Source organism: Leptonychotes weddellii, chromosome 12 (genome assembly GCF_054177405.1).
Source record: "Leptonychotes weddellii isolate Sample4059 chromosome 12, ASM5417740v2, whole genome shotgun sequence".
Taxonomy (NCBI): domain Eukaryota; kingdom Metazoa; phylum Chordata; class Mammalia; order Carnivora; family Phocidae; genus Leptonychotes; species Leptonychotes weddellii.
Window position 1 is genome coordinate 81,083,478 of NC_138380.1, and position 26,714 is coordinate 81,110,191.

The 26,714-nt window shown below is 48.1% G+C and overlaps 1 protein-coding gene across 1 annotated transcript in view; it reads right to left on the minus strand.

The window, feature by feature from the left end:
• LAMB1 (laminin subunit beta 1) overlaps positions 1 to 26,714 on the minus strand; it is a 72,048-nt gene that overhangs the window by 11,323 nt on the left and 34,011 nt on the right. The window contains exons 15-26 of the mRNA XM_081800723.1: positions 25,400 to 25,558; positions 24,420 to 24,547; positions 24,061 to 24,184; positions 23,221 to 23,425; positions 20,515 to 20,658; positions 20,095 to 20,326; positions 16,950 to 17,113; positions 16,078 to 16,302; positions 14,590 to 14,804; positions 13,922 to 14,018; positions 3,451 to 3,820; positions 739 to 923 (exon numbers count right to left, since the gene is read on the minus strand). Of these exons, the coding sequence (XP_081656849.1) occupies positions 739 to 923; positions 3,451 to 3,820; positions 13,922 to 14,018; positions 14,590 to 14,804; positions 16,078 to 16,302; positions 16,950 to 17,113; positions 20,095 to 20,326; positions 20,515 to 20,658; positions 23,221 to 23,425; positions 24,061 to 24,184; positions 24,420 to 24,547; positions 25,400 to 25,558 (2,248 nt within the window). The remainder of the gene's footprint in view (positions 1 to 738; positions 924 to 3,450; positions 3,821 to 13,921; positions 14,019 to 14,589; positions 14,805 to 16,077; positions 16,303 to 16,949; positions 17,114 to 20,094; positions 20,327 to 20,514; positions 20,659 to 23,220; positions 23,426 to 24,060; positions 24,185 to 24,419; positions 24,548 to 25,399; positions 25,559 to 26,714) is intronic.

Consider the following 26,714-nt stretch of genomic DNA (forward strand, 5'->3'; position numbering starts at 1 on the left):
GGAAGAAACATAACTTTCCCCTCATGAGCAATGGCTACACTGTGTCCCATTAGCAGCTATTCTGGCTCTGGAGGATGCCAAACATCTGGATGCAAAATTAACTCAGTCATGCAGATGTTTCTGCAAACAGGCGATCTTCCAGTTCTCAGTCAACAGCCAACAGCATCAGGCGGCCCGCAGATTACATACCCAGATATTTTTTCTTCTCTTTTCCTACTCATTTAACTATTCAGAGCCACTCAAATGGCTAGTATGACATATATAAAACAGCATGGCATACTGTGGCTTTGAGGACCTAGCCAGAAAAATAAAGGGTTGTGCACAGAATAGGATGGTTAGTGGGATCTGATGCTGCAAAAATTCTTCCCTGACCAGGCAACATTCTTGAATATAAAAGAATTTGCTGAAATATCAATGTGATTTCTGAACTATTCACAAGAGCGCATTTCCAAGAAATACCAAGGAGGTTAAACCATCCACTGAAAACAAATCAGGAACCGGATGCCATTCCGCTGCTCACTCCACGGAACCTCTCCCGGGTCTTAGGCTCTCCGAGTCCCAGGTCGCACATTTGTGACCGGGGGCCTTAATCCTTACTTGTGCCAGAGACTTGGTGAGAAAAAGCTCTAAGATTATTAGAAAGCACTAAATTTTATTCTGAAAGTGCCGTACTAGAGGGTCAGACAGTGTGTTGAATCCATTGTCCGGGACTGCGTATTTGCACAAAAAAATGCTCACCCCGAATATCTGAGTTTTTGATAAATTCCAATTGCTCAGCAAGCTCTTTCACTGTGTTGTCTAGGCTTTCCGCTTCTGCCTGCAGAGCATCTAGTTCTCTGGCTGTGCTGTTGCTTTGTGAAGCTGTGTCAGACAATCTCACTTCTACTTGAGCCATCTTTTCCGAAACGTCTTTGGTTAATTTCCTGTAAAGGGGAGGAGAAGTTTGCCTAAGTAAAATAAACCAAAGGGGAGTTCTGAAGTCTCGTTTTTATATTTTCTAGAAATCCTGTACCCCTTACTCTGTGTTTTCAAACCAATTCCGTACTTTCTAACTATTTCCAAGTCCTGGTTTTATTCTCTTCATCATTAAGAGACTGTATACTAATCTAACAATTTTCCTTTCTTCCAAGACTATGAAGAAAAACACAGAAGCGCCAATCAGCTGTGTTGTGGCGGAAGTTCCTGAAGGGATTCTGAGCACCTGAGCAAAGGTCCAGGGCAGGGAGCTCCAGCTCTGAATGTAAGCAGCGTCAAGTCCAGACAGTCCCACAACTCAAAAGACATAAAGGACTCCAGTGTAGAATTATACTTCCCGGCCACCTGCCGAGAAATGCTCTTATCTAAACCTCAGGGATCACCGTCAAGATGGGACATGCAGAAAGGAAGTCTCACAGCCACCAGGAACCCCGGGACCCGCCCACAGCTTTTCATATACTTCCCCCGGTGGCAAGGTCCCATCCAAGGACCCTCCTACTTCCACCAACAAGCAACCCTTTTATTTCTCATAAGAAAGGAGGTAGTATCTACCAGGATGGACTTCGATACGCAGTTAGCTTTCACAATATTTCATTTGGAATCTAAACCCACTGCATTTTCTTCTGTATTTCACATCCCCAAAGCTGTATTTTAAGCATCTATTTGTACATTACTTATAAATACAGTGTGTGTGTATGCATGTATGTATGTGTGTATATGTATATATTATAACAAAGAAAACAATATTTGAGAAGACCTCGGCTCTGGGCTTTACTGGGTCACCTAATTCATTGTCTCCTCAGGGAAATACTAGTCAGTATAAAAAAACACTGGGAAAACATAGTGGGGGATAAAAGGCTGGGGGCCATTTGAAAAACGCCATTTAAGGCTGAGATAAAACCATGATCCAACTCAAAAAGTACTACAAAGGATTTGTAGGTTAAATTACATTTTATAAACCCCACCACTTTTTCCTGAGACAATTATAATATAGATTCTTTTTTCAGTGCTTTCTTCTGTTCACTTGCTGATTCACAGAAGGCTTTGGTTTTCTTCTCAGCTCTCCTACAATGTTAAACGATTTTTAAAGAAATCAAATCTAACACTGTGTATTTTTTTAGTAATGCCACTTTGGATCCTAAGACACCCATCTTCGGACGTTGTGTTGAAAAAAGATTAATGAAACCAGTTTCCCTGGGATGATTACAATCTCTCCAATTAGAGGACTAGTGAGGGGAGCAACAGAGCCATTTCGGGAATGTAATCCCTCCTCCGGCAGGCTCTCAAAGGACACCCAGCTTGATTTTCTCCCTTGGGTGTGTGAGACCAAGGCCAAGAATCAGGTCCTAAGTGGGCTTGTGCTTGGACCACAGCCTTCCAGAACTTGTTATCGCTACGTGTTAGGAGACTGAGCTGTACACCGTCCAGAACTCTAATGAGCTAAGATTCCTCATTAAATGCACTATCGCCGCATCAGACATTTCCCAGCACTCTGGTCCACCCCATGGTCTTAGACATGAAACCTCTGGCCTGAAACCAAGGGACCAGCTACTTGAAATCTAGAAGGTCCAGGAAGGGCCTCCCACAAGGTGCCTAAGCGCATGTCAGCTGATCCCTTGCAGCTTGCTGCTCAAAGTGCGGAGATGAAAAGTCCATCTGGCTTCCCAGAGAGGCTGATTCCCGTCCCTTCACACAGAAAATGTGGGAAGGGAGTGGGGGTGTTTGGGAGCAGGAGAAATGGTCAAAAAATGAGCCCCAAGAAGTTGAGCATCACTCAGAGCTCAGTTCTCTCTGCTTTCACTGGCAAAATAGACACCAGGCAGAGAGGATAACCCGGAGAAGGGCTACGAGGAGAATTTTTCACTGAGGAGAATTTGTTATAATTGCAGAGGGGAGCACTGCTCTAGCCAACCAGCGGCAGAGCTGCAGAAAGGACTTGGAAGCAGGGGTCATGCTGTGAGAATGGATTTCCTGGTTAGGAGCAAAGCGTAGTAACGACGACTTCTATTCATCGTGTTTTTGGCAATTACACTGTCATTTCACAGATCAATCCTTCTGCTGCTCTGTAAGGTAAAGGTAAATACTGCCTTCCCCTCCTCCGGAGGAGGGAAGAGAGAGACGCGGCCTAAGTGAGTCATTCAAATTCTCAAGCCTAGCAACTAACCAAGCTACGGCTCATTTACGGAGCCTCTGTCTCCGAAGCCAATGTCCTTGCCATTCTACTAGCTCGGAGCACCGTTCGCAAAGAGGAGCGCTGAACGGGACCCGCACACAGTCTATTCTGGGCCTCTGCAATTTGGTCAGTGTTCACTTGCTCAAATGCCCAGAGTGAAGACTGCTGGAAAGCCAATGACGCGGCATCCGAGTTCACTCACAGGGCACACCACGCCTTCTGATGGAGGCGCCACGCCTGGGCATCTCTCGGCAGGTTGAAACAATACTGTGAGCGCCTTCCCTGGCTCAGGGACTACTTACTCCGCTTCCTCAAAGAGATCCCCAATGTTTTTCAGCGGCTCCGCGGCGGGGCTCTGGGCCAGGATGTCTCTGATCTCGTTGACTTTTTTCTCCACCGAGTCCACCATCTCCCGGTATGGCCCGATCACACCGCTGATCTTCAAGGCCTTGGCTTTCTCCAGGAACTTCTGGGTCCGATTGGTCAACTCGGCGATGATCACGTCCCAGAGAGCAAAACACTGGTGGCAGGGAGTGCAGTCGGGGAAGACCCCCGAGTACCCGCGCGTGCACTTGTCACAGCGTGGACCCTCGACCCCCTCGACGCAGATGCATTGGCCAGTGGACTGGTCACACTGTGGTGTCTCAATGCCCCTGGGGTCACAGTCGCAGGCTGGAAGGGAAACAGCACTGGTGATCCACCAGATCACAGGCCTCCGCGACAAGACTCGGCATGCAGAAGCCGCAGTCACGTGTCTACCAAAGGCTCTGGGAGAGACAAGAGCGGCGGCGTCCTCCAGTCCAGGCATTACCCGGACACTCGATAACCGCTTAGTAACGGTAACACTAGTAATTTTTTTAGGGTGACACTTATCGTGCCTGGCATTGCAGAAATGGTTTACATGCACCGTGTCACTGAACCCTATGGGATAGGTGGCTTGCCCCAAGTCTTACAGCCAGGAAATGGCTGGGCCAGGATTCAAGTTCAGCCTGTTGCAACTCCAGTCTGTGCTCTTAAACTCTGGCCCACCTCTGCCTCCCTTTGACTTTGACTTCCCTGCAGATGCTGTCAGTGCAGACAACTCAGGTGACATCTGACGGCACCAAGGGACAACTCCTAACATCCCTCACCTGACCTGGTCACCAAACAGAATGGCGAATACTTGCTGAAATGCAACAAACTTGATAAAAAGAAAACTCAGTGACCATGAAGTCACAGGCATTCTAAGTATCTAGTTTAAAGGCTTTCAACGAAGTACAGCGTGTGGGTATCTGCCACTGCGAAAACCAGCCCCAGCACTATGAGCACAGGCTCAGGAAGTGTCAGAAGCGAGAGAAGGAACCCGGGAGCCGGTCGGCCCCAACTTCTCACTGGCCCAACCGGGCTGGCATCTTAGAACCAACTGGTAAAGGACCTTGGCTCACATTCCTTATCACACAGTCTGTGCCATTGAATCCTGGCTTAGAGCCCCACATTGCAGGGGATGAACTGATTTTTTTTAAGGATTGATTGATTTATTTTGGGGGGGAGGGGCACAGGGAGAGGGAGAACCTCAAGCCGACTGGCCGAGTGTGGAGCCGGTCACCGGGCTCAGTGTCACAACCCTGAGATCCTGACGTGCGCCCAAGTCAAGAGTCGGACGCTTAACCCACTGAGCCACCCAGGCGCCCCAGGATTAACTTATTTTTATATCAACACTTGATATTTCACAGTATTTGTATAGTGTCTGAAAAACAAAAGGCCCGTACAAACATCTCTGGCCTTAAATCCTTTCGGGGGAAAGGTGGGGGATATAAAAAATATACAAAAAGCCCCCCCCCAAACAAATACATTATTCCCCTGAGGATTCCAAGGGTAGGAGTCTATCTGAAACCACAGTTTCCATTCTCAGCACCAAGCACAGGGTTCACTGGCGCTCAACGGTCTTTGCCAACTGAGGTTCTAACTTCATTTTCAGTACAGGCACGCAAGGGACATTTACATACCCCACTAAAACAAAATCATCTTCCTACTCTTAGTCTCAGGAAACAAACTGAGGGTTGCTGGAGTGGTGGGGGCTGGGAGGGATGGGTGGCTGGGTGATGGACATCGGGGAGGGTATGTGCTATGGTGAGCGCTGTGAAGTGTGCAAGACTGTTGAATCACAGACCTGTACCTCTGAAACAAATAATACATTATACGTTAATAAAAAAAACTTAAAAAAAAAAATCATCCTCCTAAAAACGTTTTTTTGACTATGGCAAAACACAACACATTCATGCTCTCGGATAGTGTTGTAAAACCGTCTTGGGTCAAAAGCTGCTTTTGGTCTCCGAAAGTCTTTCTAAGGAAACATCTTCCAGAACCAGTTTCACTGACGGTCCTGAGATTTGCTCACTAGCCTCTACCCTCTAAACCCAGAGAGATGCGCTTGTCGTCCATTCGTGTGACCCTTGCCACAGCCTGCCTTTTATTGCTAGTTTAACCCCTCATTGCCTTCGTTGGCCACTGGCCTCCCCGTTCCCGGGCAGCAGGTCTGAGGAGTGCAGCGGTGGGGTGAGAAGGCTTCGGCTGCCTGGCGGCTGCCCATCCTGCCTCCCCCACCCCCCAGCTATGCAACCCTGAGCTGTGCACTGAGGAAACCGAGTCACTGACCTCACACCTGTAAGATGGGGTAATAACTGTATCTACCCCATAGGCTCGCTTTCAGGATATGGAATAGCTTAATTCCAAAGTGCTTAGAGGAATGTCCAGTTCATAGTGAGCGCTCGACGGACAGTTTCATCATCATGACTTTCAGTCAGGCAAGTGTCTGGTAGTTTGCTGCCCAGAGTGAAGCCTGACCACATTTCCACTGGGAAACAAAAAGCTGTCATGGCCTTATGTTTATCTTTGTATACTTGCCAATAACATCATGATTTTTTTCAAAGATTTCAACTATGGAATATTCCAGTCTTCAACTTTTGGGCTGAAAACATAGCATTCCCTTCATGCCTTGGGTTTTCAGAACTAAACTTTTTTTTCCTTATGCATATTGTTTCTTTCCAGGCACTTCTGGCAGTTTGATTTTTCCTATGCTTTTGGGGTCATTCTTACGAGTCAGGGAGCAGCTTGAGCGAGCTGTGAATCACTTCAAGCATGTTCCCTGCACCGTTATTTCTAGGGCATGTTCCTGGAGAGAAGGGTTCTGTGATCAGTAAGTTCAGGAAAGACATTCTCCTCTGGAAGATTCCAAACAAACATCAGCACATGGAAGGCTCAGAGTTCGGCAGGAAAAACCTCGTTTCGTGCCGTTTTTACCCAGTTGTATCCCAAACTCATTTGACCACAGACTCTTTCCCCAGTGGAATAGTGGGAGACACCCAAGAGAAATAATGGGAAAGGTGTCAGAAACTGCTGCTTTCAACAGTTTCTGAGGATCAGAAGAACAGTAAGAAATTTGATGATTAAGAGTTTACATTGTTTACACTTTAGGAATGGATTTCCGATGTCGTTTGGTAAAATTCGGTCATCTTTCAGAAAGCTAGAAGTTACGTGGGTCATCTAGGTCCTAGCCTGTCACACTTGGGCGTACATCGGGATCACCTGGAGGGTCCACTAAACACAGACTGCTTCCCTCCTCCCGTCCCCTCACATTCGAATCCGAATCCGTAGGTCTGGGTGGGACTTGAGAATTTGCATTTCTAACAGTTGCCAAGTGCTTGCTGACCCTCTGTTAGTTCCCCAGCTGTTCTAGCCTTCCTTTTGTATGTTAATGTGTGCTTGTAGGGGTGAGAGAGAAGGGAGGGGAGGGTGAAAATGGGGAAGGGAAGGAGGGGGCGGGGGGGGGGTAGGTGGAGAATGTGTGTGTGTTCATCCTTCAAAGAGTGGAGCTGCAGCAGTCATGACTTTGGGAGTAGGCCAGTGCGGGCTGATGCACGAACCTAATGACCTATGTAAGAAGAGGAATGCATGATGCCATTTGTAAACAATGGGATTGCTCAGTCTGCTTCCGCCCTGCTGGCCCCAGTGAGCAGAGCCATGTGGGGCCTAGGTGGCCCAGGAGACCTGTGCCTACTTGACTTTCTCTCCTAGGTTTGGGACAACTGAGGCAGATGGGGCACATTTAGTTTGGTTAGAAAATTCTTTCTTTCCCATAGATAATGCAAAGGCACACATTAATTCAGTCCTAAAAAGGTTCTCACTGGATTCATACTTGGGGCAAGAGATGGGTCCATATATTTTTTAATTTCTCTAATAATTTTTCATTTTCTTGCTCTCATTCTGTCAGGGGCATCTTTGAGGGGGTGAACACGGGCCCCAAGCTGTAGGATTTAAAAGGCAGGTGCACTCCCGTGAAGGCTTTCTCCTCTGTGGAGAGAAGTCCGGGCCAGCGCTCCAAGGGCAGGCATAGCTCCGGCTCTCTCCAGAAGACAGGACCGGGTTAGCTAAGCTGACCAACACCCCTTTCCTCTAACTGAAAAAGTAAAGAGTCAAATTTCACAGATGGCTGGACTGCAGTTTCATCACTGAACACTTCCAGCCTGAACCTTCTCTGGAAGGTCACCAAAGGACTACTACACTGTATCAGGTTTTCAAACTGAAGTGGGGGAAACCGCTAAGCTCCCGTGGACACGTGCTTCCAGAACTGCACCTCTCCTGGGGACGCCTGGGACGCAAACATGGGAAGGCCCACGTGTACCACTTTGTACAAAGACACCCCCCCCAAAAGTACTTCCCGCTGAAGCAGAAAGGTTGGTTCTCACCTGACAACTGACAACGTCACGGACACTGAAATTATGAAGGAGACCCTCCAATCCCAGCTCACATTCGCTGGGATCTAAATCTTACAAACTATGCCCATGGTCTCTGACGAGGCCCGTGGTTGTTCTCCTCTCTTCAGAGGAAGGGCTAGGGGTCTAAGTGGACCGACAGCTCAGCCTGCTTTAAGAAATGGGATTCTCGGGGCGCCTGGGTGGCTCAGTCGGTTAAGCGACTGCCTTCGGCTCAGGTCATGATCCTGGAGTCCCAGGATCGAGTCCCGCATCGGGCTCCCTGCTCAGCGGGGGGTCTGCTTCTCCCTCTCCCGCTCTTCCTGCTTGTGTTCCCTCTCTCGCTGTGTCTCTCTGTCAAATAAATAAATAAAATCTTAAAAAAAAAAAATTTAAAAAAAAAAGAAATGGGATTCTCTGGCAGAGGATCGAAAACTTTCTCTTGAAAAGAAGAAAGTATTTAGCAAAAGTTGTAGGCCTGGCCTTTAAGATGAACAAGTCATGACGATGAAGACTAGCATTTTAAAAATGAACCCGTAATGATTGTAATGAGCCATTAAGAATTCCACCTTCACCTGTACATACATTCTCGGCTATGTGGTCAGTAGGTTTCCTTTGTTTCTACTAAATTTTCTCATCGTTTAAAAACATGATCTCTAAGAGCTAGTACATGAATAATGCACCCAATTTACAGATATTGAGGCCTAGAAGAAAACACTAGCAAGTCAATCCCAGAACAGGAAACATTAGCCTGTGTGCCTCTTAATCAGTAGGTTTAACTTCCTGCTTTCTTTCCATCCGTCCCGCTCCTCCTCCAGGCCCCTCCAACAACTGAAGGCCTGGCAGTCAAGGCTTCCATAGTCTAGTGAAACCGAATCGCCCCCATGGGTCCCCAGTACATGGTTTCCTGAGGGCGCCCCCGCCCCCCACTACTAACAAGAGTATTTGTGGCCCTCTAGAGAATCTAATTAAATCTGATTTCCTAAGTCACGCTGCATGCTGCCCTTATTGACCTCTAGCCAGGGCAAGAATTCCTCTCTAAAAACCTGTCATCTGGGGCGCCTGGGGGGCTCCGTCGGTTAAGCATCTGCCTCCGGCTCAGGTCATGATCCCAGGGTCCTGGGACTGAGCCCCGCATCGGGCTCCCTGCTCTGCGGGAAGCCTGCTTCTCCCTCTCCCTCTGGTTCTGCCTACTTGTATTTGCTCTCTCTGTCAAATGAATAAAGAAAATCTTTTTTTTTTTTTTAAATTTATTTATTTGACAGAGAGAGACACAGCAAGAGAGGGAACACAAGCAGGGGGAGTGGGAGAGGGAGAAGCAGGCTTTCCATGGAGCAGGGAGCCCGATGCGGGGCTCGATCCCAGGACCCTGGGATCATGACCTGAGCCGGAGGCAGATGCTTAACTGACTGAGCCACCCAGGCGCCCCTGAATAAAAAAAATCTTTAAAAAAAATAAAAACCTGTCATCAAGGACCCGCCAGGCCTGTGGAAAGAACAGGGACATTGGGCCACACAGGCCTGGCTTCCCAGCTCGGCCCTCACCTGCGGTTTTTGGGCAAGTCACTTAACTTCTCTGAGCCTAAGATTTCTCAGCTGTGAAGCAGAGGTTGTATTTATCCTCGTAGATGATTAGTTGTAAGGATAAAAGCAAGAATATGTATTTAACATCCCTACAAGTGCTCAGCACACACACAAGTGCAAACGGCCCCTACAGCTAACCTTTTCCATTCAACCTTGCTGCATGACTCCAGTTCCTATGGGTCTGGCCCTCCTGGGACAGTTGGAAAGGTCTATACCGCTCTCTTCCTGCTTCTTGCCATCAGGTTACTCTACGTGCGCCATTTCCTCACGGGGCCTGCCGGAGCCTGGCGCCCAAGGGGCCGCGCTTCTTTGCTGGGTCCCCACCCCATGAGGCTGAGTGCACGCTCAGCTCTGTGCTGGTATGCAGCCTGCCTGGAGAAAGTACTATGTCCTACAACCAGGTAACAGGGTTATTCTATCATGGACCCTGCCTCAGAGTAGGGACTCCAGGATTAGCTCTACTGCCCAAAGTTTCACGGATCCTCTACCTAGGCAGTTCTACTTTACTGTAAGGGAAATTTAAATTTTCTAGTCTCTTAAATGTGATTTTTTAAATTTAATTTTATTATGTTATGTTAGTCACCATACATTACATCATTAGTTTTTGATGTAGTGTTCCAAGATTCATTGTTTGCGTATAACACCCAGTGCTCCATTCAGTACGTGCCCTCCTTAACACCCATCACCAGGCTAACCCATCCCCCCACCCCCCTTCCTTCTAGAACCCTCAGTTTGTTTCTCAGAGTCCATAGTGTCTCATGGTTCGTCTTCCCCTCCGATATCCCCCCTTCATTTTTCCCTTCTTTCTCCTAATGTCCTCCATGTTATTCCTTATGTTCCACAAATAAGTGAAACCATATAATTGTCTTTCTCTGCTTGACTTATTTTGCTTAGCATAATCTCCTCCAGTCCCATCCATGTTGATGTAAAAGTTGGGTATTCATCCTTTCTGATGGCTGAGTAGTATTCCATTGTATATATGGACCACATCTTTATCCAGTCATCAGTTGAAGGGCATCTTGGCTCTTTCCACAGTTTGGCTACTGTGGACATTGCTGCTATGAACACTGGGGTGCATACGGCTCTTCTTTTCAATATTTAAATGTGATTTTGGGGGCACCTGGGTGGCTCAGTTGGTTAAGCATCTGCCTTTGGCTCAGGTCACGATCCCAGGGTCCTGGGATCGAGCCCCGCATTGGGATCCCTGCTCGGAGAGGAGCCTGCTTCTCCCTCTCCCTTTGCCCCTCCCCCTGCTCATGCTCTCTCTCTCTCTCAAATAAATAAATAAAATCTTTAAAAAAGGAATGTGATTTTGCTTTAAATTCTCTACCTCTTCAGGCCCACCATTTTATTTATTTATTTCTTTGGCCTTGCTAACTTCGGTCTGGGGACGAAAGATGGGAAGTAATGATTTCACTTGCAGAAATGAGCTCCCTGGCTCATCAAACTTTCTCTATAAAGGCCTGGATAGGACATAGTTAGGCTTTGCGGGCCACAGATCAGACACAAACGCACCGCACAGGCGGTGGGCTGGGTTTGCCCGCCCCTGGCCTGGCCCGGACTGCCCTGCAGGGGACACACGTGCTGTGATTAGGATCATGTAAGATAAGCCTTCCCTCTACTAACAAGAGTATTTGTGGCTCTCTAAAGAATCAAATTAAATCTGATTTCCCAAGTCATGCTGCAAATAAAGAATAAGGTGGGTAGCGGTAAACGAATCCCAGCCTGAGAAAAGAATACAAGTGTCTTAAAAATTCAAGTCTGAGCAAAGGAATGCACTTCATTTCTCTATTAAAAACAATTTGAAATGAGAAATAAGCATGATGGGCCTCTCACCTATGGCCCACATTTCCCATTTGCACTGATTTAAGAGACACTGGCCTTTTCCAACAGCCAGAGGCCCTCCCTTTGCTATCTATGAATCAACAGAAAGATTCCTCGTGTGATCCTTTGACTCCCAAAGAGCACAATGGAGAGCTTGGAGCTGAGGTTTTCTCCGGCACGTTCACTGGTGGGTGGATGGGATTCTCTCCATCCCCACACAGTGGTGGGCTTGTTCAGACTTGGATGACTGGCCAAGAGCCCCAACCCGCCTGGACAATAGGAACATTCAACAAGTCATAAGTCTGAGGCTCCACTCATTTGTCTTTCACACAACTACATTTTTTTCCATAAGGAGAAAACTTCGCTATGACCTTAAGCCTTCCTGGAAGCATGCTGTTTACCAAATGGCACCAGAAAGTCTCAATCTGTGCCCTGGAAGATTTGACATTGAAGACCATTGGGCAATTAATGACCTATTCTTAAGAAAAGTAGTCCTATTCTTTCCCCATGGTTGCATCTGATTTTGGATGACACCTATTCTCGTCCCTGCTCATAGTCGGACCCTGTCCCCCCATTTCCATTTGTGACCATATTCCAGTTCATCCAGGGCCCTGATCTCCATGTGCTGCTGCATTTTGGTCCTGCCTCATCCGATCATACTAGCCCTGCCTCGCTGCCATCCTGTTCACACAAGGCCCAGTGGCGGCCATGACCTCCCCATGGCTAAGTCCCAACTCTGTCTCTGGAAACTTTGCAGGTTAGGAGCTTTCTCCAGTTCACCCAGGTCGTCAAAAACACTTGGGTCCCAACACTTTCTTATGTAACAGGCTGACATTTTTTCTGGATACCACAAAGTAGTTGGTGGACACGGATGCCATGGATTTCCCTCTTTGCAAAGTTGCTAAAACATGATCTAACTTTTGACCAGAACAAGCTGATACTGTTCCTATAAGCCGCAATTGCTCTAGCAGATTTAGAGCTGAAAGTTTGAGGATAAAAGGGTGAGGGGTAAAGTTCTGAGCACTAAATGAACAATTCTCTGATTGACTAACTCGGGGAACGGGCTTTTCATGCTCACAAAGCTGAGATGGAACAAAAGGTCAGCAAGCTCTGGTGGTCAAAGCTATTTTGCCAATGACACATGCTGGTGGAATCGGGCTATAAGCGATGATAGAACCATTATCTGGAGCAAGTGAAGCCCTTGGGGCATTACAAGATGGAGGAATCTGCCAGGAGAGTGATTGGAGCCCCGGAGAAACCCTACTTTAAACAGGATGTTACTTGCGGGAGACAGCCTGGAGCAGGCATCCCATTGAATGTCGCAGACCTTCTTGCGGAAATGAGAAAATGAGATCCCATGAGAAACCAACATCTGGACTAATGGCCGATGAAGGAAGGAGCACCTGCTCATCCACACTGTAATCATTTCTGTGGAACAAACCTTAACCTGAGATGTTGGTACAAACCCTTCTGGTTAAGCCTTCACTGAAATAACAGATCATATGCCTTGTATTCAGGCCTTGTCCACTGAGGTTTGCCCCCCTGTTAAGGAACAGATGGGTGGACTCTGAAGGAACACATAGTATCTCTGTTTCTCATCTTTGATAGGAGATACTCAGTGAACCACTAGCTTGAAGCTCTGTATCATTTCTTGCCACAGCTGTCTCCAAAAAAGAAAAAGGTCACTTTTTATTTAGAGTCCAATAGGGACTGATAATTTCAGATGTGTCACAAGGAAAATATATGGAAGAATGGTTAAAAAACTGCAAAGATAGTTATCTGTACTTATAAGCTTGAAAAGTGGGGAAGACAACCCAAGCAGGAAAGAAAGACTAGTACACCAGAATAGAAGCAGTCTATGAAAATCCTTCCTACAAATGCTTTTGCTTTAAGATCCGAAAAAATACCTGGCAGGTCAAAACCAAAACTGCAACAGCACGAGAATTAAGCAATCCTTACGATCCACATGATTTTAACAAGTTTTTCTTCTGAAGAAGTCGTCAAGTTTTCCCTCATACTCCTGTTTGTCATAAGCCTAAGTGAAAATCTGGCTTTTATTCACATTTAACAGACTTGGGGCTCCTGTCACCTCCTCCTCTGTTGTGCAGAGAGATGCTGGGGTATGGCCCTCCGGTTCCCACCGGTGGGGACAGCATGCTACCGCACATGCGCCGAGGGCCTTAACTATCAGCAGAGTCTACTGGACACACTGGAACCACACGAGCCGACCAGAACCACATTTAACTCTGCGTGTGCTGACAAGGAAGCCGGCCACAAGGTACTGTTCATGGGAGGGGGAATAATCAGTTTGCAGAACGAGGTCATTAAGATGAGCCCATTTGGGTCAAAAGCGTGTGAAAAAGCCATTCCGTGTGTCTTCATGGTACGTGCATGCCCTTGTGCAGAGACAAAGACTCCCCTACCCCCCTCCCCCGGGGATGGAGCTGGAAGTCAGCAGCTCGCCCTTTACGACCTGCCCTTCCATGGGGCAGGATCTGTTAGATTGTTCTCTGAACACTGAGCTCGAACTGCTTTTGTCACGAGACCTACAAACCAACTCCCCGGTACAAAGAGCTGCGGCACACGTGTGTTGCCTCGGGCCCGCCCGGCGCCCCCCGAGAACACCCGCAGCTCACCTCGGCACTCCACGTTGGGGTCTCCCCAGAAGAGCTCCTGGCACTCGCTGCAGGTGCGGCCTCCGAAGCCGGGCATGCACTGACACTGTCCCGTGAACTGCGGCCACAAGACACAGCCCGGTCACATGGGCCGGCAGGCGCGGGACTCAAGCAGAGAAGCCCCCTCGGGCTCTGACGTCCCCGCTGCCCCCCGGGTGCCCAGGGCCCCTGCCGGCCTCTGACTGCTCTCCAGCAACGAGCGGTGGAAAGGGCCAGAGCACGTTACGCTTCATCTGCGGGTTTCTTCACACGCCGCCAGTGAGCCTAGGCCTCCTGCGACACGCCTGCCGTGGGCACACCTCGCTCTCAGGGTGTGTCAGGAAGCAAGAGCACAACTTACCGTGCCGATAGGGCCACGTGCTTCCTTTCAGGCTGTATCGCTAAGCAGGGAGTCTGGTTCGGCAGCAGCCAGGTGTGGATGAAAAACAGCACACACCTGTGCATCCTGATGGGGGGTCTGACCCCAGTCGGTGTTGTGGTAGCCGGGTTGCGCGCCCTGGCCGCGAGGAGGTGGGGGGCCCTCCTCTAACTGGGGCAAAGCCACCGAATGGGCTCGCCACCCCCCACCCCGGACTCCTAAAGGGGAGTCCTCATGCCACATGGCCTCGCCCCTGGCCACAGCACCTCACCTCGTTGCACGACGGCCCGAAGGAATGAGCGGGATCGCAGCCACACAGGTCACAGCCGGTCCCGCTGGCCAGCTGCCAGGTGTCGGGCGCGCAGCGGTCGCAGTTCTGCCCGAGCACATTGGGAAGACACAGGCACTGGCCCGTGGTTCTGTCACACTGGCAGTCGGAGCCGTTGCAGTGCTCCTGCCCCGTGCCCAGGGTATTGCAGACACACTCTGGAAACGAACGGTGCGATCCCATTTACTTACACTCAACAAGCTCCTAGAATCCATGAAATACGCAGATGATACGGAAGTTAGCTACGTTCTAATGGCTAAGATCGGCCCTCCCCAGGTTCTGGCCTGGGGATGCAAACAAGAGGGAAAGCAACGGGGGCGCCTGGGTGGCTCAGTCGGTTAAGCGTCTGCCTTCGGCTCAGGTCAGGATCCCAGGGTCCTGGGATCGAGCCCCGCATCGGGCTCCCTGCTCAGCGGGGAGCCTGCTTCTCCCTCTCCTTCTGTAGCTCCCCCTGCTTGTGCTCTCTGTCTCTCTCTCTGTCAAATAAATAAATAAAATCTTAAAAAAAAAAGAAGGGAAAGAAATGGAAATGATTTAAAAAAAACCCAAAACAAAAAACAAAAATAAAAACAAAACAAAAACACACAAAACCAAAACAAAACCAGAAAAACCCCACTAAAACTGCTATTCTTCAGAAATTCTTACAACGTAGACAGTTCTGATGTTTCCCAGGCAGATCAGGACACATTTTGCCTACCAGCATTTCTGAAATACTCATAATAAGCTGCTGGCGAATCATGTTAAAATTGAGGACTTAACTGGAAATAACAACAACAAAATATGCCGTGGGACTTGGGATGTCAGGACTTCAAACCCTCGGCAGGGAGCAGCAGTAATGGATGTGTCAGACAAGGCAGGTGGAGGCCCCGCGAGCGGGTAAGGACCAGTCCTGCTGGCCCTCCACATTCCCCACGTGTCTGTATAAACGGGGGGGCCTAGGGGCGCGGCCTCCGCAGGAGGAGATGCTGACTGATCTCCTGCTAAGAGAGAAAGGAGGAGTTCTGCAGGAGACACTGGAGAGATGTTCCTTCCTTCTCCCCCTCAGGCAGGAAGGCTCCACCCACCGACGGCAGGAGGAACTAGGTGCCGACCAGAGTGGGTACTTAGGACCTTCATGTCCCGGCCCGGCAGCAAGTTCACGGGCAGAACGTAAAATCAACGCACTCTATTGGGTGGCACTGATTTCTGACACAGCTGCACAGTTTCCCTTGGGTTCCCTCCCTCCGGCACTGAGCCGCATCTTGAGACTTCAGTCCTGCCAGAAAACGAGGATGTAACAAAAAGAAAGGGTCAATCTCATCCTTCTTTTGTCCAAGCAAAAGCTTGTCAGGTGTCTTCCCAGAGGAAACAGACACCCGAAGAAGAACATCCCCCCGACAGCAAAGAAGGTGGCGGAAATCATCGAGAGGCGGGCGAAGGGAAGCCGCTTACTTCGACAGTCCTGCCGGAGGGCGTCCCCATAGTACCCGGACCGGCAGACCTGGCACTGCTCCCCCTCCGTATGGTACAAGCACTTGAGGCACCTCCCCGTCTCCTTGTCGCAGGCTTCCGGGTCGGTCGTGTCGATGTTGCGGTGACATTGGCAAGACTGACAGGCGCCCCCCACGTCCGAGGGCCTGCCGAAGAAGCCTGGGGCACAGTCGTCACACCTGGAGCCTAGGGACCAAGCACAAGCCGTTCGGCTTGCTGCCTGACGCGTCCCGCCCCCCGGCACCCCGCCGAGAGCGCCGGCCCCGGAGGTGCTGGGCTCCTGGCCGAGCCCGGGGTGACCATGTCATTCGCGGGAAAGAGGACCTGAAATCTGGGCCCGTGTTTCTGAACTACGGCGAGGCATCCCTAATGTCTGAAACCGTGGCATCAAGGAGGAAATGAAAGGGAGTGATCATAAGTTAAGTCCACTCCGTGAGGCTCGGCAGAGCCCGGGCGTATAACCGACAACAAAGAGCGTATCAAGTTTGGCTAACGCAGGTGTCTGGGGATGAAGTTCTGCTCTTCCCTCTGCCCACTGTGTGGCCACTTCACCACGTTGAGCCTCTTCTGCCGGGAGCTGGGGAAGGGGACTCACTCAGGGATTCAAGTGCACTTGCTCTCCTGCTCTTAGAGCATCATCGCCGACACTCAAGAATTTACTCCATGTGCCAAACAGGGAAAAAGAGCATCTTTCGTACGTCACGTTCCCTTTGGTTTTAATTAAGGTTGGTAAACACGATACTAAATTGTCGCACTCTTCATCTCTTTCCTTCATGCACAACTAAAACTCAGAAAGACATGTCCTTTCCTCCGGAAGTCTGGACCTTACTTACCGATGTGCCCAGGATTACAGACACAAGCCAGCTGCAAAGTCACGGGGTCCTGATAACAGCTACTGGCGAACTGGCGTCCGCTGTCGGGACCGTCTGGGCAAGGACAAGGGCGGCAGTGATCTCCCGACCCGATGATGGGATCGCCATAGTAACCGGCCAAGCACCTGCATCAGGCCCAGAGGAGAGAGGGCCCATGAACCACCACTGTAAGAAACCCGTTACAAGAAAGAGTCCAAGAAACCGTGTTCTCTGCTTACGAGCATTCACCTCCCCCATTCCTCCTATTTCCACTTGGAAGATTTTCCATGAGGGCGGTGGTTCTCCAATGTTCGCTCCAATCAGAATCCCTTGGAGGGCTTGTTAAAACAGGCTGCCAGGCTCATCCCTCCATTTCTGACTTAGTCATTCCCGTGTGACGCTGATGCTGCTCGTCTGGGGATCACACGTGCAGGGGCACTGCATTAGGACCCTCACTCACTCCTCCCCAGAAGAAGAGGTACATCTCCTCACGTGCCCCCTGTTGTCCTATCAGCTGCCTGCCCGCCTGCCCTGAGCATTCTGCCTTACATTAAAGAGTCTGGGGAAGGAGGTGGCGTGGCGGGGGGGGGGGGTGCGGGAAGGCAGTGTGTGGTTGTCTGTCTGTCTGCCCCTGCCTGGGAGGAGTGATGAGTTAGCAAGCCCATGGGGGCTTGTTCCGCATTCCAGCCCTCACCAGTGACAAAGCTGATAAGGACGCTCTCCAGCTGCAGGACTCCTGTGTCTGTCAGGTGGTTTCAAACTAGGAGAGGCAAGAGGGAGGTCATTTACCGACTCCCACCTCCTCTCCTTACAGATCAGGAACCCACGGAGGTTAAATGACCTGCAAGGCTCACACAGCCAGTATGTAATGAGCCAGGATTTGAATTCAGCCTCCTGACTTGTAGCAAGGCATTCTTTTACTATGGGATGCTGCTTTTCAACATTTCTCAACATGACTGGTTGATTTGGGGTTACTTTTTCTTCCTGTAACAAAGGGTGAAGGAACTTTGGAGATCATCTAATCCAACCTATTCTATCAGCAGATGGCTGGACACTCGGAGAGGTGAGCTAACTCACCCAGGGCTATACCTAGAAGCAGAACTGAACCTGAGGTCTGAGGATTTCCAATTCATTTTGTTTGTCATGGTTTTTGTTATTTGGGTTTTTTTTGGGGGGGGGTATTTTTGCTTTTTTTCTTTTGAAATAGGTAATATTTTTTTAAATGGGGAGAGGGGAATGAGATGAAGAAAGAGAAGGGAAAGCTGTTCAGAGGAGATTAACGTTCTATTTAATTAGACACAGACAGGATACAAGAACACGTCCTCCAATTATGTGCTGGGAAAGTCAGCAGAGATGAAGCAAGTTTGTACAACGGGTTCTGAGAAAGTTTTCTAGAAGGCTTTTCTCGGTGAAATAAATCCAAATACCTCATGAAAGGAAACTTAGTGTTCATTTCCTGCCTCTCCCTCCATCCCCCCCTTGGGAATGAGCTGAGCCCAGAGCGGCTGCTTGAATTCACAGGACTGAAACTCTGATCATCTTGCAATGAAGAAAAGAATGACGAGAAGTTGCCTCACAGAATCCCAGATACTTTTTGTCATCCAAATGTAGGACTAAACGTTTTTCCCCTCCCACACCCTTTCGCATTTTCCTACAAGAAACAAAACGCTTTACAAATAAAATCCAAACAGTCACAAATATCAAGCCAGCTCTTCGCACGGGATGCTGGTCATGCCACACTGCCCACCCCCGCTCCCCCCACTGCCCGTGCTGGATTTCACACCCGCGTGGTGGACGACCACCTGTGTTCCCTGCCTCACCCTCTTGTTCTTTTTAATCTCATTTTCTTATCTGTCTGTCTCTTTTGAACTCATTCTCCATCTCCCAAAGAACAGTAATGAAAATCTTAATGCAGAAAAAAAGAGATGACATTAATATATTAATAACTGCTTCCTTATTATTTTCTTACAAGGCAATTTTGTGCTTGGAAGGAATAACTTTCATTCAAAGGAGTAGTTACTGGAACTTCCAAATTCTTTTTTTTAAGATTTATTTATTTATTTGAGAGAGAGAGAGAGAGAGAAAGCACCCAGAGGGAGAGGGAGAGGGAGAGGGAGAAGCAGACTCCCCGTTGAGCCCGGAGCCCGAGACGGGGCTCGATCCCAGGACCCTGAGATCAGACCTGAGCCGAAGGCAGAGGCCTAATGGACCGAGCCACCCAGGCACCCTTGGAACCTCTAAATTCTTGAACAGCACTCTAGCACAAAGCTGAAAACCCCATATTTGCTTCCACGCATGTCTTCCCAACATAAGTTGATCCTATATTCAATTTCCACTGGCAATTTCTCTTTCATCTGATGAACAATTTTTGCACTGAGGCATTTGCTGACATTTTAAAAACAGAAGTCCCAGATAGAGTGGATGCATGTTAACTGAGATGAAAGGTGGAGACCATTACTCCAAAAAAAGCAGTTCTCGTCGCAGATCTTTCATTAGGAATGAACAGTCTAAGTTGGCATGTAATTTCATCATGTGGATTATTATCTACTGAGCTTGGCCGTAATGTTATTAGGGGCACATTCTAGGTCCTCTTTTGCTGTATCTAGCGTAGTGCGCTTTACATCCGTAATAATTATTCAGTTAATTTGCTAACTGGAAAACAGGTCTACTTTTGCACATTTTATGTGGCCTCCTGGAAGCTGGAGCTGCATGAAAGTGTTTCAAAAAATAGAGCTGTCTAAAATGCCAAATTCTATTTGGATGTGGTTTCTATTTTGACCCAAATGAGGCATTCACATTTCAGAACGCTCATCCTAGGTGAGAATCTGCTGAGACCGAGGATTTCTGTCCAGATCTAGGCTGACCTCCGGATGGTGCTCCAAAGGGGGGCAGCTCATGTTTGTTCTCTGCCGTATCCCAGCACCAACATGGCGCCCGGCACACAGAAGGTATCAACTAAAGGCGCACCCAGTAATGGAATGAGTTCCTAGGAAATACGGAGCTGGTCGGAAATGAACGAGCCTTCTGGAATCTGGTAGACATTCTGCCTTGTGTTTGTCTAAGATGCTGTCCGCTCAGCCCAAAACCATCTCCTTCTCTTTACTTTGGAGAGGAGGTGAGCACGTACCTTTCACAGTTGTGCCCCGTGGTGTAGTCCTGGCAGCCCAGGCAGGCCCCCGTCGCTGAGTCGCAGTCATCGGCGTGGCCGTTACATTGGCAGGGCTGGCAGCTCGGGAAGCCCCAGTACCCGGGTAGGCACTGGTCACACTGCCGAGTGTACACGCCCTGGAAACACTGGCACTGGCCGGTGATGGGGTGGCAGAAGGCGTTGACAGATCCTTGCAGGTGGCACTCACAAGCTGAAGAAAGAGGCAACAGGGGAACCACCCTGAGAAACTCCTTCAGTGCAAACCCACCCCAGAGAGAAGCACCCCGTGCTCAGGTGATCAGTTTGTGGAGCGATGCCCCACCTTCCGGAGCCACGGAACCCACACCGGTATTTCTCAGCTTCACCTCAGTGAATACGTTACAGTTCTGATTAACTTACGTTTGCATCCACTGGGGCCAAAGCCAAAGGTGCCAGGAGCACATCTGTCGCAGGTTCTTCCAACCACATTCGGCCGGCACTGGCACTGGCCTCCATTGGGGTCGCAGACGGAACTCAATGAGCCCTGGGGGTCACATTCACAAGCTGTAGGGAGAGAGAGGCCAGAACCCATGACATGGAGGAGCCGATCCCGGGAGAGAGAGGAGCGAAGCAAGTCACTCGGGCTCTGAACCAGACCACCCCTTTCCGATCCCTCGCCCCGATCCCTCCTCTTTACTACCTTGGCTCATTCTTCCTGTTTAAAACAACGTCATCTCCATAAAGAAACAGAAAAACATTCCATGCTCATGGATTAGAAGAACAAATACTGTTAAAATGTCTATGCTGCCCAGAGCAATCTACACATTCAGTGCAATCCCTATCAAAATGCCATCAACATTTTCACAGAAAAGACCCCAAAGAACCAAAGGAAGGTTGAAAAAAGAAAAGCAAAGCTGGTGGCATCACAATTCCGGACTTCCAGTTCTATGACAAAGCTGTAATCATCAGGACAGCATGGTACTGGCACAAAAACAGACACACAGATCAGTGGAACAGAATAGAGAACCCAGAAACGGACCCTCAACTCTATGGTCAACTAATCTTTGACAAAGCAGGAAAGAATGTCCAATGGAAAAAAGACAGTCTCTTCAACAAATGGTGTTGAGAAAACTGAACAGCCACATGCAGAAGAATGAAACTGGACCATTTCCTTAAACCATACATAAAAATAGACTCAAAATGGATGGAAGTGAAACAGGAATCCATCAAAATCGTAGAGAACATGGACAGCAATCTCTGTGACCTTGGCCACCAGACACGTCTCCAAAGACAAGGGAAGCAAGGGCAAAAATGAACTATTGGGACTTCATCAAGATAAAAAGCTTTTGCACAGCAAAGGAAACAGTCAACAAAACCAAAAGACAACCGACAGAATGGGAGAAGATATTTGCAAATGACGTATCAGATAAAGGGCTAGTATCCAAAATCTATAAAGAACTTATCAAACTCAACACCTAAAGAACAAATGATCCAATCAAGAAATGGGCAGAAGACATGAACAGACATTTCTGCAAAGAAGACATCCAAATGGCCAACAGACACATGAAAAGGTGCTCAACATCGCTCGGCAGCAGGGAAATTCAAATCAAAACTTCAATGAGATACCACCTCACACCAGTCAGAATGGCTAAAATTAACAAGTCAGGAAACGTCAGATGTTGGTGAGCATGCGGAGAAAGGGGAAGCCTCCTACACCGTTGGTGGGAATGCAAGCTGGTGCAACCACTCTGGAAAACTGTTCGGATGTTCCTCAGAAAATTGAAAATAGAGCTACCCTATGACCCAGCAATTGCACTACTGGGTATTTACCCCAAAGATACAAACGTAGTGATCCGAAGGGGCACGTGCACCCCAATGTTTATAGCAGCAATGTCCACAATAGCCAAACTATGGAAAGAGTCAAGATGTCCATCAACAGATGAATGGATAAAGAAGATGTGGTGTATATATATACGATGGAATATTACGCAGCCATCAAAAAAATTGAAATCTTGCCATTTGCAATGATGTGGATGGAACTAGAGGATATTATGCTAAGTGAAATAAGTCAATCAGAGAAAGACAATTATCATATGATCTCACTGATATGTGGAATTTAAGAAACAAAACAGAGGATCATAGAGAAAGAGAGGAAAAAAATAAACAAGACGAAACCAGAGAGGGAGATAAATCATGAGACTCTTAATCATAGGAAACAAACTGAGGGTTGCTGGAGAGGAAGAGGGTGGGAGGATGGGGTAACTGGGTGATGGACATTAAGGAGGGCATTTAATGTAATGAGCACTGGGTGTAAGACTGATGAACCACAGACCTGTACCTCTGAAACCAATAAGACATGTTAATTAATTGAATTTAAATTAAAAAAATAAAACTAAAAAGATAAAACAATGTCATCCTTATGATGAATGGGAGGGAAGCAAGAGGAGATGGGAGTCGGCAGATAAAAGCAGTTTTTCTCTGAAGGTCATTAAGGTTTTCTACCCTTGCCTTCAAAGCTCAACTAGCACAGGACCTTAGAAAAAAGCCCAGTGACCTTTGGAAGTGGTCTAACCTTTCAAGAAGAAAAGCAAATTTCAGTTGTATTTGATGCTCCCTGATTCCACCCCAACTCCCCACCTGCCTCTGGAAATGCTGCATCCTTCTGGCTTTGCCCCTAGTCACTGTTGTGATTGCATTTTTTTTTTTATTTTATTTAAATTCAATTTAGTTAACATATACTGTATCATTAGTTTCAGAGGTAGAATTTAGTGATTCATCAGTTGCATACAACACCCAGTGCTCATCACAACAAATGTCCTCCTTAATATCCATCACCCAATCACCCCATTCCCCCACCCACTGCCCCTCCAGCACCCCTCGTTTGTTTCCTACAGTTAAGAGTCTCTTATGGTTTGCCTCCCTCTCTGGTTCCATCTTATTTTTCCTTCCCTTCCCCTATGTGATTGCATTTTCAGTGGTGCTCTATCACTAAAATATTCTTTAAAAACAAAAAACACAAACTTCGTTTGCTGACTGCCTCACACAGAACTACAGGGCATGACTTCCAGTGTACCTCGTGATGCCAAGTACTCTTGGCCCCAAGAAAGAAGGGTCGGGGATACCTACCCAGGCCTGTCTGGTGTAACAGGGCAGAAATGCTGAAGATTATGTTTCTGCATACGTCGGTCATTGGTGTTTTCACAACGCTTCTGCTGTTCTCCAGACATCTGTATCTCTGAAAGGTTTCCCAGGCGCTGTTGGTGACCAACCCATCCCCTGATCCTCCCACAGTGAAGATGTCCAGTGATTTACAGAACGGCATGAGAACAAGCTGTGAAGAATCAAGAACAGCAAAGAGCTCTTACGGTGGGGTCTGTGTCATCAACTAAAGCAAGTTAACTCATCAAAACCCCAAACGCTACTTTGACTCTGGAAAAGAAAAAATTCAACTCATTCAATACAGTGAAATCCTTTCCATTCTTAAATATTCTTGCCAGAGGGCGCCTGGGTGGCTCAGATGGTTAAGCGTCTGCCTTCGGCTCAGGTCATGATCCCAGGGTCCTGGGATCGAGTCCCGCATCGGGCTCCCTGCTCCATGGGAGCCTGCTTCTCCCTCTGTTTCTCTCTCTCTCTATCATGAATAAATAAATAAAATCTTTAAAAAAAAAAAAATATTCTTGCCAGAAAAAGTTTAGATATACCTTACATCATCTGATGGCTTTTGGAATGCCAGTTCTAAGATTCTTTTTATTTTCACAAACAATCTGCTTGAGTAAGTAAATCCTTTTCAGAGGATAGAATTTTTATTAAAATAAATAAGCCACATGGCTTTGGAAGCAAGAGAAAATGATTATGCCTAACTTCTCCATGTTACTCCCTCCATAAAACCCTCTGGGGAAGCAGATGAACACTCTCTGCCCAGCCTTTCCCCCATGACCTTCACTTCAGAAGTGACCTTCCACTTACGGAATCGATGAGCGTGTAGGGACTCTCCACATCGCTATCGGAGGAGGTGTACTGGGGCAGCTCCAACCTCACTGTGTAGTTCACACCCTTCTCAAAGCACACGGGGCGTGGAAGGACCACATACCTGCCCCCAAACGAGAGGGAAAAATACCAAAGCAAAGTCAACGTTTAAGTATCCAATCCATCCATCCATCCATCCATCAGAGCTCTACATAGATCATGGCAAAAGAAGAAAGGCAAGAGTCTATGTTTGGCTCCGGCTCTGAAATGGTAACTGGACGACTTGCAAGGCAACGTACCAGAAAAAATATAATAATCTGCCTACTGGTTCTGTGAGTTGCAAACCATGTCACACTGACCTCAAGCCAGGTGAGAAGGACACCACCTGGTTGTCATCATCAGGAATAGTGTTACCACATCGGCTGCTGGTTGGGATCTTTCCAGGTCGCTGCACTGTGATGACAGCTTTTTCCCAGTGGTCGGGGAGCTACGGTAAGAAACAAACCATCAAAGGAGCATCCACACTGGCCCGCTGCTGCCTGTCTGTTTATAAAAACCTCTCCCAATCGGTCATTTGCCAAGTTTAAATGAAAAACACTCACTTGCATTTCCCTTCCCTCTTTCCCATTTCCTTTGCTCTGGTCTCCGCTCCAGCCCTAATCTCATCTCACCTGGACACCGAATAGCCTCCCTGCCCTCCTTGCCTCTCCCAATCCCCTTTCTGACCATCAGGCAACACAGCTCTGATCAGGACAATCCCCTACCCAAAACCCTATAATACAGCGTCCAGGCTCATGTGCTGATCCCAGCATTCTTCCCAACAGCATCTCCAATGATGCCCTTATCTAGCTACGAGGAAGCACTCTCAAAACACTATCCCTCTGCTCACGCTGTTCCTCACTTCCTTTGGTGTCAAAATTCCATCTCTGTTGTAAGGCCTAGAACTCATTCTTTATGGGACATTTTGGCAGCAGCTGGTGCATCTGGGCTGGTGTAAGATGCAGGACCGTCTACATCTCTGCCCTTGCCCTTTCCACCTTCGGCCTTTTATTAAAGGTGGGGTGTGCGTCCGAGCCTGGGCCATGCAGGCCATGAGGTCAATCAGAGGGTCTGACACATTCTCATCACCACCTTAGGTCTCAGCAAGGCGGAGAGCCTAATAAGGGATCACTAAAGATTTGCAAAACTGAATTCGAGAAAAATGTCCATTTTTGCTTCCACTGGGAATAGAAAGTCAGAGAGGCTCCTCTATTCTAATACAACCTCCACATTTCACAAAACCTGTATCCATTGTTATAAGATTATTTCTACCACCCCCGGTAGTCCATGGAAGGTTTACCTGTGGTTCGTAGCGAATTAAGATGTCATACTCCATGGAATATGGTATGTTGTCAATGAAAAACTCCAAATAAGCCCCTTCGGGCACTCGGACGAAGCCCGCTCCGGTCCAGGAAGGAATCCGGTCCTGGATATACTGCCGCTCCACTATGCTGACCCCCTGAGAACAAGGGAGACAGTAGCTAGCTTTACTTGAAATGGATTTCAAGGAAATGTAACAGCTAAAGAAATCTGAAGTCACCCAAAGGTCCAAACTACAGGCATTCTACCTATCTTTTGCAGTCACATTTTCTCGGTAGAGGGTACAAGTTTTTGATGTATAAAGAGGAGTTGGTTTCTTTTTGGTTTTGTCATTGGGGTAGTCTTGGGACATTGGAGATGGGACCCAAAGGCTTAGGAGACACCGTCTATGACAGAACCAGGAATGAGCATAAAGGAATAAGCAAGGCGAGGAGTGACGAGCTATTTCCTAGATCTTCTATAAGGCTAGTCCAGTATCTAGTGGATGTGTTTGCCTTTCTCCCTGGCATTCATTTCAAACTCCAAGTACAAGTGAAGAAATGTCATACCATCACGAGTGCTCACTGGTGAGGCGTTGATTCTGATGGTCACGGAGACCAAAGATAGATCAATTTCAGTTAACTCAAGCACGAGTTTGTTCACAGGATCACAGATAACCACCGCAATCAGTGGCTTCCAAAGACCAAGTCCTTCATTCTCTATACATACGGGCATCTGGCTCTACCCTTCAAGAGGTAAAACCTGCATTACCCTGCCCTCAGATCTGGTCTGGCCTTGTGACTTCTGACCAACAAAACATGAGAAAATGACCTTCTGAAACTTCTGAGCCCAGGCTTTAATGGGCCTGGCAGTTTCTCTCACCTCCTTCTTGGAAGCCAGATGCCGTGTAGAAGTCTCACTGTCCTGACTCCACTGCGCTGTGAGGAAACTCAAGGCGGTTGTTTGGGGGTGGTGGGGGTGGGGGGGTGTAGGGGTGGGGGCACGTGGAGGAAAAATGCCCAGCCCACCCCCACCTGTTTCAGCCACCCCAGCTGATGTGCTAGAGGTACTTTTGAAGTCACTACATTTTGGGATAACTGCTTACACAGCAATAGAAAACTGAAACAAGGTCCTGTCTGAGTATTTACTATATGAGATCAACGATAACTCTGAAGCATAAGTAGAGGAATGGAAGAACGAAAAACAAATTACCACCCCCACCACCAAAAAAAAAACCCCGCTAAAAGCCTCATTAGTGAAACTTCCGAAGTCTTTTTGTGAGTTATAGATTTACTTAGCTTTAAATAGGACTGCTC